At 54.3% G+C, this 15716-nt stretch overlaps 2 protein-coding genes across 2 annotated transcripts, besides 1 other annotated feature; both read right to left on the bottom strand.

Moving 5' to 3' along the window:
• Positions 1–7088: 7088 nt before the first annotated feature.
• NGA_0396500 (atp-binding cassette superfamily) lies at positions 7089–10136 on the bottom strand (the record flags this gene model as incomplete). Its single annotated transcript, XM_005854975.1, has 3 exons — positions 7089–8351; positions 8387–8460; positions 8573–10136. 3 exons carry the CDS (start codon positions 10134–10136, stop codon positions 7089–7091), a joined length of 2901 nt encoding a protein of 966 aa, XP_005855037.1.
• A 3146-nt stretch (positions 10137–13282) lies between these two features.
• NGA_0396600 (prefoldin subunit 3) lies at positions 13283–14263 on the bottom strand (the record flags this gene model as incomplete). Its single annotated transcript, XM_005854976.1, has 5 exons — positions 14124–14263; positions 13943–14070; positions 13651–13799; positions 13417–13559; positions 13283–13369 (listed from the first exon to the last, which is right to left on the bottom strand). The coding sequence occupies exons 1-5, from the start codon at positions 14223–14225 to the stop codon at positions 13283–13285; spliced, it is 609 nt and encodes a 202-aa protein (XP_005855038.1). The 5' UTR covers positions 14226–14263.
• Positions 14264–15140: 877 nt separating this feature from the next.
• Positions 15141–15182: a sequence feature (Short protein (NGA_0396800, EKU21325.1) was converted to a misc_feature.).
• Positions 15183–15716: the final 534 nt, after the last annotated feature.

Here is a 15716-nt window from a genome sequence, read left to right as displayed (position 1 = left end):
TCCCTCCCTCCTTCCTTCCTCCCTCTACCTGGATCTGGGTCTCGCCGTCCGCGAACGCCCCCACCACCGCCTTCCCAGGCGCCACGCCCAAGATCTTTCCCACCTCCTCCGCCAGACCCGGGTGAGAACGGCCGCTGAAGATTTTCAGCTCGTGGCAGCCCTTTACGAATTTTCCTTCTTGCGTGCATTCGTGTCGAAGCTGAGGGGGAAGGGAGTTGTGGGAAGGGAGGGAGAGGGAGGCGGGGACGGCGGAGGGGTATTTATAGGATGAGTGTCAAAAAAACATGCACCGCGAAGCAAAAGTGCCACGTGTCCCCCGATGCCGTTATCTCTCTGCGTTTTTGTCACGTTTTAGGGTGTGGGAAGGCTCATCAAGTCAAGGAGAAAGGGGACAAGCTGGTCTGAAGCGCCAGAGGACCATACTAAAGACAAATAACATTTCAAGGAAAAAGAAGCAGAGGCTTACCCGCGGTCTTTGTTGCCACCAAAAACTCGCATTATCGCCCCCATCCTGTCCCGCTCCGTGATGATCCCCATGCTCGTCGACTGGCTGGCTTCCGTCGGCGGTGGCCGCCTCTGCTCCCTTCATCAATGCGGTTCTCCGCAAGGGGAAGAGGGGCGAGCTACGCCGCTCTGAGGTTAAAGGACGATGAGGATGCTTGCTGTTTTCACTTGTGTCCCCGACATTTACAATACTGGCACCTAGCACGCCCAGGGCGAATATAGGCTGGCGGAAAACGTAACGATACATCACTTCAGGTCCCTGTGCAAGGGGGAAAAGGATGACATGAAGGCGTTGATGATGGCGCTATCGGCGGGGAAAGTTGCGAACTTTGAAACAAACGACTCACAATGTTAATAAGCAATATCAGAGATGAATTTAAATTGCAAAAAATGCTACGTTGGCAATGATATTGGCCCAATATCGTGCCAGACTAGCTTCACGTCTCGCTCAATGGGAGGCAGTAGCGATGCCAGCGTGACAACAAAGCACTTAAAGCTCGCACTCGGGAGGCACCCCTGGAATATAACCCGGCCACGGATTGTTCCCTACAACTATACCAACCACGTCCATGCTATTTCACTGCACAGGCAGGCATACGGCTCATGTGGGGGTGAAGTGGCCGTCATTGTTTACATTTTACGCGTGGCTTGGAGGATGCGTAGGCTTTCCCCCCCACGGGGTTGGACCAGGAGGTATGCCAGCTCGATATGGCTTTATAGCCTTTGGGGGACCGCGGCCCTTCTGTTTCTCCACCTCCCACGCGGTATGCAGGCATTTGTACCGTGGTATTGTCCTCTGGGCACAACGTATATCGACGGAGTTACAAAAAGGCGGAGATTGATGAAGCGGCCAGGGTCGACCCCAGATGGGATCATTGCTTCCACCCTTGATTCTATTCCATCGATCCCCAGACGCAGTGCACACGATTGCGGAAATAGCAGGTACCACGAAGCAAGCCATTTATCAATCCATGCCTCAGCGGCTGCTGCGGCTGTTCCTGGTAGTTTGGGTGGCGGCGGCATGCACATCCCCCCCAGTAGATCCAAACCTGGTAGTGGAGGGACCTTCAGCAGCTCTACCCATGCCGGAGCTGTTATCACGCCCACGCCCGCACCTCCCGCCATACTAACTGAAAAAAATCGTGTCACTCGTCCTCAACGACAATTGGTATGGGGAGAGGAGGAATTGCGCCTGCGCATTCGGGAAGTGGAGGGCGCGGTGGAGACCTTGCGGGCGACAGCCTTGGCCCTATGTCGGGAGGGTCGGTGGGTGGAGGCCGAAAAAGTCGTGCTACGCTTATACCGGGGCAACGACCTGACTGGCGAACGGAAACGAAGCGAGGCTTGGGATCGTGACGGGGTGGAGGGGTACGGTGGGAGGAACGGGGGCTTCGAGCGGGTAGGAAGCGAGGTGAGCCACGCCTATTTGAAGGCCTGCATCACCGCCCGGGCCTGGCCAGCGGCCTTGTCCTTCTTAGACCAGCTTCTCTCCAGAAATGTGGTGGGGTCCACAGGGGAGGCAGGACAGGAGGGTGGGGGGAAAAGCGGGGCCGGGGGAAAGGAGGGAGCGGCCCCTGCCCTGGCCCTGCTGGACGTTAGGGTAGCGGAGGCGGCATGGGAGGTATGTGGCGGCGCAGGCGATGCAAGCCGAATCCTCGCGGTGCTCCGATGTACACAGCCACATTGCTTGGGCCCTGCCGTGCTGGATGTGGCCATGGATGCATGCCTGGCGTGCCAGCGTCGTCTCCTCTCCTCTCTCCCTCCGTCTGCTGGGGCAGGGGCAGCCAAGGGGGGTGAACAAAGGACGTTACGACAAGATACGCAGAGTAGGACGTCAGTAAGAGCCCTGGAGGCATCCTGCCCCAGTCAAGTGGGCGTCACGGTCCTGTCCGTGCTGCGAGAGGCTCGGAAACGGATCCATCGAGGCGGAGCAGGGGTGGGACCCGCGCACCCCCCCCCCCCACCACGACCATCACCACCACCTTCGTCAACAACGTCCGCCCTCGGCAAGGGGGGGTCTGCCCCAAAAGCCTCGACTGGGTCAGCGGAAGGAGGGGCATTGCCATCCCACCCTCCGGCCTTACTTTCCAGCCAGGGGTGGGAAACGGCCGCGGAGGCGCTTCCCTCCGCGGCTTTTCTCCGCTTGCTCCTAGGAGAGGCCAAACTGGCTGCTGCTTCCATGGCTCCTGTACATGTCGATCCTGCTGCCCCTGGCCGAGCGTCTTGCCCAGCGTCTCCCTCAGTGCCTCCCCTTTCCCCCCCCTCTAGTCTGTCCTTTCGTCCGCCCATGCTCCTCTTGTACGCACGCGCCATCCAGGCGAGTGTGGTAGCGAAGGAGATCGCCGAAGCCCTGCTCCTTTACAACGAAGCCCTTGCCCTGGTGGAGGGAGGGATGGAGGGAGGCAGGAAAGGCACCGCGGTTGCTCTTCGTAGCAGCAACAGCGGCAGCGACGGCAGCAGCGAGAGGCTCCCTCTCAGCATCCATGAGGCCGCGCTTGCCGCTCATGCTGTCCGGGGAGATTGGCAACAGGCGCTGGGGATCTTGGACCGGTTGCGGAAGGAGGACGGGCGGGAAGGAGGGCGGGAGGGGAGGGGGGGAGGGAGGGGGGCCCTCCCGTGGCCTGTTTCAACTCGGCTATCCGTGCGTGCTGTGTCGGGGATGAATGGGAGCGTGGGGTAGGGTTGCTGCGACGCATGGAACGGGCAGGGGTCAGGGCAAACGAGGAGACCTACGGGGTCATTTTGCAGGCCTTCCGGCGGACCGGGGCCTGGGAAGGAAGCTTGAAACTGGTGGAGTACGTTGGGGAAAGGGGGGGGGGAAGATGGTGTAGGGGCAGGGCAACAGCCCTTGACCCCCGCATTGGCCCAGGCGGCAGCCGAGATATGTCTCCGAGCCGGGCGGTACGCGGAGGCCCGGACGGTCGTGGACTCGGTCCTGAAGCCCGGCACCGGGCCTTTATCCTCTCCTCCCCCGACCCTCACCTCTGAGCACTTGGCTCTGGGTTTGTGGGCACTGGTCGCCATGCACCCTTCCACGGGCGGGGGGAGGGAGCGACAAGAGGAAGCTCATCGGTTGATCACGGCCTTGATGGCCTCCAACGTGCCCATTGCCCGGGCTACCTACGAACACGCCTGCTACATGCTGAGCCTCCATGACGCCACAGACGGCCCTGCGGGTACCCGGGGGTCCTCTGAACCCGGGCCCTCGTCCCGCGGCTACAAAGACACCCTGCGTCGTATTTACGGGCATGGAGTTGCGGCGGGGGTACTGCCTTCCATTGGCGAGGCCTCTGCCCCCGCCGTCCTTGAGCTGCGCGGGCTGGGGCCCACCCTGGCCCGGCTAGCCTTGGTCATGTTTTTGGAGACCTGGGGCCAGATTGCCTTTACGAAGGACGCGGAAGCATCGCCAGGATTGAGTGCCTCGCAGCCTGCCTCAATCGTTATAATAACTGGTCCTGGACGCTTAAAAGCGACGGTGCAGCAATTTCTGCGGAGGGCCTGCCTGCCCTCGTTGCGCACTCAGCCCCTGCCCTACAATCCCGGTCGACTGATCTTACCATTGACAGAAGTACAACACTGGCATGAGCGTGCAGGTATAGCCCGACTTTCATGGGAGGAAAGCAGGGAGGATTGTGTCGGATAAGAGGACAGGCATATGCTGCAATCACTGGGGTTGGCATACAAAAAGTAGGGAAAATGAAGAGCCTTGAGAGGCGAATGGATAAGTGTAAATATGCCATCAATAGAGTACTCAAATTAGCACGACGCCAGGCGATAAAAAGGTGAAAAAGTTACACGGCCAAAAAATGAAGCTTTTAAGAGGAAGGGCCTTCTTCTCAGAAGAGGGGATGGGCCACAGGTGCACACCTGTCTCTTGCCTTTTTCGTCTGTAGGCCCTCGTTGTCCACGTGCACCAATCTGTGTTGTGCTCACATCCATTCACGAGCTTGGTGGAAAGCGCGGCAGCTTGTACCCCTGTCTACTGCTGAATCTTGCTACGACTCATTTCCTTGCCATCTATAACTTTAACCTCCCCTATTGTCTTACCCATGTCACGTCCGCGTTATACCGGAAGGGTTCCGATTCCTGTGAACACGGCCACCAAAGCTGTCACTGTGTGAAAGACTGGGTAATCTGAGGCATTGGACTGGAGGACGGTGACCTGTCTGGGGCAGGGATGAAGGAATGCGTCCAGCATGGACTACTTTATCCATTTGACATGACGCTGACTGCCCTCAACCATTCTCTCTACACTTCCCTGCCTCGAACGCTTTTGATGAATAGCACTCTGTCGTTTTTCGAACAAACCTCTTTTTTGAGATAATTGTGTACAAGACCCTCACGAGTCGTTGTCATGCACGTTTCTCCAGGCTTTTCAGGAAGCTCGTGACCTTAGCTAGATCTGGCCACTGCCGGATCATAAATAGGAGTCTTGACTTCCTTCCCTCTCTTCATGCTGCCAAGACAAGCAACGATGCCTCCATTTTCCGGTAGACGGAGATCCAGAGCACTGGGACCATGTGAGCCACACCTGTGTCTCGCCTTTTGTCTTGGTGTTTTGGTGCATCGTCCTTTTTCTCTGGCCGCCGCTGCGAGGGATGCCCGCGTCCTCCCAGTGCCGGACGACAGGCCCACTTCAAGCCCCTCCAAACAACCATGGCACCACCACATGCGCCCGCTTGCATTTATGCATAAGTCTACCCATGTTCCCACGCAAATCTTAGTCTCCCAAAGGCCTGACAGGTGCACCAGCCCTGTGTGTGTGAGCGCGACTCCCACACATGCCTCTGAACACCCTTCATCACAAGCACCTCCACCAAAACCTCGCAAATCTACCTGGGAACGGGTCTCGAAGGTCTTCAACAAAGTTCAGGACATAGCACAGTCCGACGATTTCCAACGGCTTGCCCGCGGTACCCGTACTTTATTGAAAGAGATCGACATCGAGGTCCCTACCATGGAGCAAAATCTAGGCGCGCTCCGGCGGACGTTGGACCGCTCCCTTGGCTCCACGCTCCTTAGCTTCGAGAAGCTTCTGCAGCACTATGAAAGCCGATCGCCAGAAGCGGACGTCCTTTTATCTGTGGCCCGTAAGCGTGTCACAAAATTGGTGCGCCACGGCCTCCATCAACTCATGACCCCCACCGCCGTCGAATGGGCCATCTACGCCGTCAACAGCACCGCTCTCTTGGTGGAGGAGGAAGCTGCCCGGGTATTGGCCGCACAAGAAGGCTCGGCGGAGAACAGCTTGGACGTTCCGAGTTTCCAAGACATGCAACGGGAAGTGATGCGACGCATGGTGGTGGTGGCGGAGGACGTGGAGGCCTTGGCGCAGAACGTGATCCAGAACCGCTGGTTTCGGACCGGCTACAGCGACGAAGAACTGAAACAGTTGGAGGCGCTCTTGCATGCCCGGGTGGTCCCTCGTTTGCTCCTGGCCGTGGCGGCTGCGGTGTTGCATGGCTGGCGCCCTTTACAAGACCCGCTCCTGACCCTCCTCGTGGTGGGTTTTGCCTCGGGAAGCCTGAGCAAAAGCGTGGCTGGGAATCTTATGGAACTCTTCGAAGCTTCGTTGGTGGTGAAGGACGGGTGGGAGGGGAGCGGGAAGGAAGGGGAGAGGATTGTCGAGTCTTTCCCGGACGTCTGGAGGACCCGCGAGACGGCCGCTGAGATTGGCGAGGCCCTCTTCCGCCTCTTCGAATCCGTGGAACGCCGCAGTGCCATCCGGGTTGAGGCCCGTCAGGCCCGGGCTAGGGCGGCGGCATCGGCGGCCACTGGATCGATTGTAACGGGCACTGGAACCGCAGCGCTCCCTGACGAATCGAGTCCTCCAACGCACGTGGCCATCCCCCCTACTCCCGCATCCACCTCTCCCAGCTCCTTGCCGCCGGCCCCCACTTCTCTGCCATCTTCCTCTCACGCTCCATCGACCCCTTTGTCCGGGGAGAAGAAATTCATGGTTGCTTCCTATGCCTTACCCAACAAACTCACCTCTTTGTCGGGGGGCGCCGGCCCCCAGGCAGAAAGGGAGAGAGGACGGGATTCCGTATACTACCCGGCCTTTGAGAGCACGCGTCGTGGCAAGAGACTCCGCTACCTGGTCACGACGGTACATTTGACCCGTACATATTGGAAAACGGCCGCGACGGCCATGCTAGGGACCATGGGATTGGTCTTCCTCGCGCGGTTGTACGGCAGCCCTGTGGAATTGACGATTGGTGGAGATGAAAGGGTGGAGGGACGGGAGGACAGGAGAGAAGGACGAGGGAGGAGGCGAAGGGATGAGAGAAGGGATGGTTTGTTGTTCAGTACACCTTTGGAAGTGCTCGAGGAGGAGTGAGAGGAGCGCGGGCAGGGAAAGGAAGTCCATGAGAATGTAAGTGTATGTACAGACCCGCACATAAATTGCTTGTGTGATACAAGGCCATGAGGCTGTAATTTAAGCATATTTGTACAAGAAAAATAATCTTTGTAACCCACGTGTTTTCACGGAGGTAGTAAATTTTTACTTTTCGGTGGAGAAAATTTTACTCAAACGTAAAATACGCAGTCTTGCCAAATTTATTTTTTCTTCACCGTGCATTTCACCGGTTGATGTGGCGCACGAAGGTCATCACAACAAAGGTGCCGATCCGCAGCAACGATATATACAAAAGGAGGACGCCGATGTCCTTCCATTTGGCACCATAAGTAAACTCCCCCCCAAAGTGGTCGTAGATGTATTGGTCCGCAGGCGTGGCTTGGAGGCCATAGATGGGCTGCACGGGCGTCGAATCGCCTTCAAATTGGGACATGACGAGCCCTTCCAACATGTAATGTGACGGCACAAGGTAATACACAAACTTCCAAAACGGGGTGATAGTTCTGGGAGTGCACAAATACCCGCCGAAAAGATTCATGATGGCCGCAATGGAGGCGCCTGCCACCTGCGCAGTCTGTTGGTTGGGCAGCAAGCAAATAAGGAATTGCCCGATGAAGACCAAACACACGATGTAAAGGGCGAAAAATACCCAATAGTAAACAAATTTGCTAAAAGGCTCCGCAGCGAGTCCAATGAACCAATAGAAGACGTTGATGAACAGCCCCGTGCTCACGAAGATGTACGGCAGCTCGACCAGGCCGTAGGAGACCCCGTAGGCGAAGACACTGTACATCGAACTGGCTTGCTCTCGGTAGAAGGCCGCGCGTTCTTTTGCCATCACAGGCATGACGCTCATCATGTTCACGATGCCCACGAAGGACGTAGACAGGTACATAAGGCCCACCCGACCGACGATGTCGGTTTCGGTGTCGTAGGGTTTGTCGTGGAAGACGGATCCAAAGACTACGGCCACCAGGACCGAGATGAACATGCGCGTGAAATTGTAATTAGGGGACCGCCAATAGTTCTTGATTGCCTTCGCCATGCATGCCCGGAGTTGTACCTTCAAAGGCGCCGCGTAGCGACTGTCAAAGGCAATGGGTTCGAGACCATGCCCGTGGGAGTCAAACGGCCGACTCAGGCTGTCACAAATTTCTTCGTTCCGGCGGGCCAAGGCGTGGTCTCGGTAATATTCGGCAAAGTCGAGAGGTTGGGCGGCCGGTTCAATGCCCGCGCCGATGCACTCCAGCATCCAATTTGCCGGATTCACACCCCCGGTGCGCAAGGGTATCACGCCTGGCACTGCCTCCAAATAATTGATGAGATCCTTGCTCCGCTTGCCTAACGGACCGAAGTACACCGTCCTACCCCCGTGTCGGAGGAGCAGGAGCATGTCGAACATTTCAAAAATTGCGCAACTCGGTTGATGGATCGTGCAGAGGACCGAGCGGCCGCTGGCTGCAATTTTTTTCACGGAACGCATGACCTGGACGGAAGGGAAAAGAGCGAATAATCAAGCACAGACATGGAAGAGACGAAGGCTGAGACCTCTGACTGGTCACCGCGAAAGATGTTGGGCTGCTCTGAGCGGATTCCTAGAGTGCGAGTAGAGAGATCAAGCAATCCCATACTTTGCCCTACTCCCTAGGAATACATAGTCCGTCCGTGCCCAACTCTCTCTGTCCCTTTCCGGCGCCGCATTCGTACCCACCTCAAAAGCTTTGGCAGCGTCAAGTCCGGTAGTGGGCTCGTCCAAGAAGAGCACAGAAGGATTTGCGACCAACTCCACACCGATCGTGACCCGTTTCCGCTCCCCCATCAACAGTCCGGATCCTGCATCCTCGCCGATCACCCGGTCGGCAATCCCACTCAATTCCAGCAATGCGAGCATGTCCTCCACGAAAACCTCGCGTTGTGCGGCCGTCACTTGTGTGTAGGGTAGCCGTAGAGTCGCCGAGAAAAGTAAGGCTTCCCGGACGGTGGAATGTGGGGAGTGCACGTCTGTTTGCTCGACATAACCCATTACCCGCGAAAAAGCCCGCTGTTCCTTGGGAAAACCGTTCACCAGGATCTCGCCAATGATGCACCCCGTGGTTTTCCGCCCGGCCAACACGTCGAGGAGGGTGGTTTTCCCCGCCCCCGATGACCCCATCAATGCGGTCAAGGAACCTGGCCTGGCGTACCCGGTCACCCCCTTGACCAGCTCCACGCGTTCTTTGCCTCCACCTTGGGGCTTGGGCAGCTCCACAGAATACCAAATGTGCTTGAATACAAGGGTTATGGGCTGAAAGGTCAAGGAATCCCCTGTGGGATGTTTCGGGCGCCGCCCCATCGACTGATGGCCTAAAGCTTTCTCCGGATCCGCGTCTGACAGCAGTTCATACGAGAAGGCATCATAGCCTGCGCCCGACGCCCCCACCGCGGGGCCCTCGTTGAGGTCTTTCTCCTTGTATCCAGGATTCTCATCTTCAGTAGCAGCAAGCTCTTCCCGTTTTGCCGCGGAAGGCACGGGAGCGGCCCCCTGTCCTGTCCATCGGATCAAACGCATGGCCAACATGGTCAGCATCAACATGACGCTCCAGAGGGCAAGTAAAAACAAGACTCCGTACACAATCCAGTCCCGCTTAGTCTTAAACCCTAGGTTTATCAAATAGATCTCCCCCTCGGAGAGACATTGGAAGGGTCCGTTGGAACCGGTGTACTGTAACAATGCCTCCGGCCTGCGGGGGTCACAGGGGATGGCCCTGGGGACCGGCGGGGGATATATGATGTGCTGGCTGTAGGTGGGCGAGGAGAACTCGTTGACGGCCAAGGCCCGAAGACCCCAGGCCAGAGGATTGATCCAATACAACCAGGTCCAATAGAATGGTATGTCCTCTCCTTTAATGGTCAAGCCAGAGAAGACGACGAAGAGTAAGACAAAGAGGGAGCAAATAGGCTGTGCCTGGGCGAGGCTGGGAACCAAGTGAACGACGAGGCGAAAGATTTGTCCGATGCCCAAAGCGGTGGAGAAAGCGACCAGAACGTAGGTCAGATAAAAAGCGCCATAGTCCGCCCGTGATAAGGCAGACAAAAAATAGGCAAGAGACGTGAAAACCATCGTCTCTACGAACTGGATGGGGATTTGGACAAGCATCTGCGCCACCACAGCGGACGAGGTCGGGAAAAAACCGGCGTCCCGTTGCTTGTAAAAGACGGCGCGTTGCTCCATGACCGTGGGAATGGTGGCCAAATTTCCCAAGGTGATAAACATAAGGGAAAAGAAGAGCATGCAGACCTTGTCCGACCAATCATGCGCATCCAATTGGTAGAAGAGGGTTCCGGCCGATCGCCCCCATGAGGAGAACTTGCATGATCCGCCCGCGCAGGAAGACACGGTCTCGCAATGTGATTCGAGCCTGACGCTGGAGACACAACCACGTACTTCGGAACCATCCGTTGCTGAACTCGCAGCGCTGCCGCCGAAGCCAGGGCGCGAAGGAGGGAGGACGTTCCAAATTATCGATCATGTGTTCGTAAATTTCCGTCTCTTGGAAGGCCCGCACAAATTCTTCTGTGCTGGTGGGAGGGTCAGGAATTCCAGCTGCGTAGCGTTGCGCGGCCGGAATGATGAATTCTGCCCCCGCAGACGTCGTCACCTCCACCAAGAAATCGGCGACGTCCTTACGGAGGGGCCGGCGGAAACCCAAGTTCTCGAAGTGGTCAAGAATGAGCTCCCGCGGGCCTTGGTACACAATGTGCCCTGCATCCATCAGGATAACGTCGTCGAAGAGGTCGAAGACTTCGGGCGGGGGCTGAAGTAGGCAGACGACAATGTTGGCCTGTAACGCCCGGGTGCAGCCGGACAGCGTCTTGCATATGTCAAAAGTAGCGGCGCTATCCAATCCCGTGGAAATTGAGTCCATCAAAAGGACATTGACCTGCCCGCCTGTCATTTCCGCCGTAGTCAACCGTTTCTTTCTCCGCCGCTGATGCCGCGACACAAAGTGTTCCCGACAATGGTGTGCTGGCACCGAGAAAGACCGAGGACCCGCAACGTCTGTTCGACCTTCCCATTCCTCTTGTTGGCCCCATAGCGCTCGGACCCCCAAGGTAGAGGAAGGGGCACAGATGGAGGCGGACGGTGCTGAGGAGGAGGAAGCCGCCTCTTGTTCTTGGAGGAGGTGCTTTGCCAATTCCCGGTGGGAAGGCAGAGGGTTCCGGAGACGAGATGGAAGCCCGATTTTGGCCTGCGGGCCATTCATGCAATCGTAGGCGAATTGCACCGTTTCTTGAACGGTCAGAGTGGATGCGTGACAGTCGTCCTGGGAAACGAAGGCCACCACCTTGGGTAAAGAAAAACGATGGGACTCCGCCGTATCCCCGTTGTACGTCACGCGGCCCTTCAGCACCGACGTGCGGGTCCGCTTCACGCGTCCTGCCAGGGCCTTGAGAAAGCTGGATTTGCCAGAACCAGGCGGGCCGAGGAGAAGGGTAAGACGGCCCGGAAGCAGCACGCCCCGAAGGTCTTTCAATATGTGAAAGGACGCTTGCTGTCGCTGCTGGTTATTACGTAACAAACATGTGAACGGCCAAGACCACATCTTCAGGCATTGTGCTCCCACCGTGAGGGTGGTTCCGCTAGTACTTTGCTGTTGTACACTGTAGTTTAGATCATCGAAGCGGACCTCAGTAGCATGAGCATAGACGCTTTCGCTGCGGATTAGCTTGGGAGGATGGACGCAGTTCGATGTGTCGAAGATCTCAGTGTAGTCGGGCCGCGTCAGTTGGCTAGGACTCCTGTAGTGTTGCAACATGGAACCAGCTGCAGAGTAGGAAAGATTGTTTCCAAGCGTTGGAAGGTGCTCCGGAGGAGGAGGGGAGGAGGGGGCTGTCGGGATCATCCGGGATGCTAGTCCTGAAGAATGCTCGTGGAGATGACAGTGTGGGCTATGCAGTTGAAAAGACGAAAATTTTGAAGTGGAATGTCCAAGATTTTCCCGTAATGCTTCAAAGTCTTTGACTCCATGAGCAGCCAGTGCCTCCTCCAGCCGGTGGATGTATTCATGCTCCATCATCAGAGCTTTCGAGGCCTCTTTGAGTTGAGCGCGGAGCTGAGTTTTTGGGCTTGGCTTCAGACCCGGAAAAGATGCAATCACTTCCTCATCATTGTTAATGTTATTTTCTTCCTCGTCCATTCTGGTTTATATTGCTTCAGGTATAAACAGAGGAGTCACCTTTATAGTAAAGGGAAAAAGGATCGATGAAATCGTGTGTTGAAGTCCGCAATATATTTTTAAACCCGCCCTATCGACGACAGCGAGCACTGAGTATCACAAACCATCATATCAGTCCATTCATTATCATTCCAAGTAAAAAGGAAGGCATTCGATCTGTCATGACAGCGGGAAAGACACGGTGATATGGGAAAGTGGCGATTGATGGATCGAGCGGTTTTTGGTCGCTTTAGTAACGGTCGTGAGTTCTCAGGTAGCCCAGATTACAGGGGCTAGCGAACTTCGTGCAAAACTTGATAGCAACAAAATATCATTGTAAATGTTCAGACGATCAATTTGTAAACAGGCTGATCTGTGGAATAAGCCTATTTACCGAAGTGTGTTCTTTTAAAGCCCAGGGCCGGTCTTTCTCCTTGAACCTCAGCCGTTAAGAGCAGTTAGGCAGTTGCTGTACCTCGAGAACGTAAGAACCTAAAAATAGTAAACATAATATCGAGAATACCACAGAGCAATAGGTGATAGGGTGTACTATAACTTGAAAGCATCGGGACCACGTTCAATCGCTTAATTGGTGGGTTGAGCTTTCTTTAATCACCACAATGAGCATGTCGAAACGTAATTGATGTCCAAGCCCAGAGACTACTTCCTCTTTCCTGTTGAACTGCCCGCTTGCGCATTAGGAACGATCATTGTCCTCTTAGGCTTCATTAAACAAAACTCATTTCACTGTTGAATGGAATAGTCATCTCACGGGAAAAGAAACTCAATCAGTCCAACCTCCTCCAGGTTCGACGCGTCACGCTGCTCGCACCATCGCTGGCATCCCGAGCACCTCCTGCATCTCATCATATCATCACCTGTCTGTGAGGCAACGCAAAACACTATGTATTACTCAATATAGTAAGACGCAAGACCCTTTTAAACGAAACATGCATCCCTCTCGAGATGCGATGTATTTCTCTTGTTTTGATATTATTTGCTTGCTGAATTTAAAGTCACGTTGCGCAGATCATACATCCTTCTCCTTCAAACCATACAATGTGCATGCTATTGCTGCCTTATTTCGGATTTCCGTTACCTCTCCCTTTCCCCCCGCCGGTCTTGTCTGCGGCTCCCTCTTCTTGCCGAAGCGCCTTTCTCCTTTTCACATCGTAATTAAAGAGCCGCGCCATGTTCACTTCAATGGTAGTTGTCTGATTCTTCAGATGTTCCAAATCTTCATTCGTTGTTTTCTAAACAAGAAGGCGTTGAGAAAGGAGGACGGATTAAGGCATATGATAAAGCCATACTGTCCAGGAGATTGATGTTTTTGGCGGAGGATACGTTACGGCTTACCAGTTTTTCCTTGGCATTCCTTAGACTTGTTTCCAGAACTCCTTTGGCCTCCTCATAGGAGTATTCCAACATGACATTCGCGCCCAGCCAGAGGCATACACGGCCGTGGCAGGCAACTTCAGCCTTTGCATAGATAGTATCAGCTTATAAAAAAAGATCCCATGGTAAAGAAATGGTAGAAACCGGATGAGTACATGTAGAGGGAAGATGCGAGAAAGGTACCAATCATCCTACCTAAATTGTAGTGAGTAGTCAGGGCCTCCCCCTCTGCTTGCTTTCCTTCGAGGACGTGAACGAGTTCCAATGTCTTTTCAATCTCCGGTATCTTGGCCTTCATAGATAATTTGACGCGGCCCAAGCTATTCTCTAAAGTTTTACATTTGCTGGAGCGACCCGATTGAAGGAAGTTAGAACCACACCAAGAGGAAGGTGAAAATATGAAATACTATGATCACTAAAAGATTAGGTTATAACTATCGTTCATTCCCCACCCTTGCTTCTTCTTGAACCTTAATATCTGCCTTACCCGTAAAGTTCATTGAAAGCCCCGATCGCAGTCTCCACTGGCACTCCCCCCAAGGTCTGTAGAAAGGCTCCCACGTCCTCCTTTTGCGCACAGGTGAGAAAGCGCGTTGTAGAAAGGGGTTGTGGCGGCTTCAGTTATCGAGTGAAGTAATCAGGCCATGCATCGAGAGCAGCATACTTACGATAAAGGTGGCCGTGGGTATACCGCGAGGGTTTTTGCCCACAGAAAGATGCTTTTGTATGTCCACATTTTGTTCCATGGTACCAGTATCCCTGGCAGCCATGGCTCTTGTACCAAGCTGTAGTTTAATGAAAGCACTGTGAGGGAAGATATCGTGTCAGAGCGCACCCACTAACTGAGCAATTACGTAGAAAAGAAATACCAGGCAAACATTTTGTGATAACGCCTCTCAAAAGCAATGGAAAGGTATCATGGCATTTCCCTCAAAACCGTCCGTGCTAAGCGCATGCACGTATTCTTACTATGCATTTAACATCCCAGCGCTGTGAGACACAGACAAAGCCATCATTTGAAGGAAAGCCCACGGAAATGCTGCCTTGCGAAGACGGGGGGGGAGTTGTGTGAATTAAATCGATGTCAGCTACAACACATACTTCCGCGGCGCGTTCAGCGAGGTCTTCCACAAGGCCATGGCCGCGGGCGGCTCAGCGACATTTCCAACTCCTTTATCATCCCCTCGCGTAATTATGGACCTCTTACACCCCATCATTGCGTGCACAGACAATAAAGCCATGGGGTCCGCGTATTACGATGCAGAGGCCGGTCGCTACGTGCTGCTGGGGTACGCAATACTCATCACGTTTGCCGGTACTCTGGGTAAGTCTATTTGTTCCTCGTATTATCCTTATTTCTTTTTTTTTGAGGGGAAATTTGCCTGCGATACGTTTCTTAAATCGGCATGTAAGTATCAAAAACTGCATTGACACGAGTGTACTTGATCACGATAAAGCTTAATCACGGATTTTGCTACCCAAAGCTATAGGGGAGGTTTGTCGTTTTTTGCGTTATGTGTCCATGCCCGACGAAATCTGTGATATCATAATAACATGTCAAATGAATTTTTGATTCTGATCCTTTCCTTGGTGCCAACTTCCACATTTACAACAATTCATATCGCCCGATCGTTGGTTCTCCTCTCGGTGTAGCTTGGGTGAAGGCTCGTTCTCGCATCGAGGTGATGTCGGCCGTTGTCAGCTTTATTTGCTTATTTGTAGCTTTTGGAATCTCTTGGACGTACCCTATCGTCGCCTTCGCAATCGCAGCAATTGTTGCCGCCAATGTGGCCATCAATGACGCCTTGCGTTTGCAAGCGTCGCGACAGATATTCCCTACAGGGATCACCCTAGTCATCTCTGTGGGTAGCTTTGTCTTCTTTTGTATTTTGGCGGCAAATGCGCCTACAATACAATTCTCACGAGGAGGAGTTGACAACAGTCATTTGGGTACTAAGCCATTTGTGGCCTTGAAAGGCAGTTCTGTCCTGTGGGAGAATCTGTCACCTGTTTTTCTGAGAGGCCAAGACAGCCCGTTTCTGCCACTGCGTGAGGAAACGGGCCGATTGTCTTTGAGACCGAGGGGCTGAAAAATATATAAAATGATGTGAAGATGAACTTAGCATGTAAAAACGTATCCTGTACTCTGCCTAGCTTCCGATTTCCGAAAAATAACCGAACAGACGACGCAAGCATGCCACTTTGACTTTCAAGAAAATATTTTCTCAACCATTGCCGAAGCGTACACATACTGATTTACC

Source organism: Nannochloropsis gaditana (assembly GCF_000240725.1).
Source record: "Nannochloropsis gaditana CCMP526 unplaced genomic scaffold scaffold331, whole genome shotgun sequence".
Lineage (NCBI taxonomy): Eukaryota > Eustigmatophyceae > Eustigmatales > Monodopsidaceae > Microchloropsis > Microchloropsis gaditana.
This window is presented reverse-complemented; position numbering and strand designations above follow the sequence as displayed.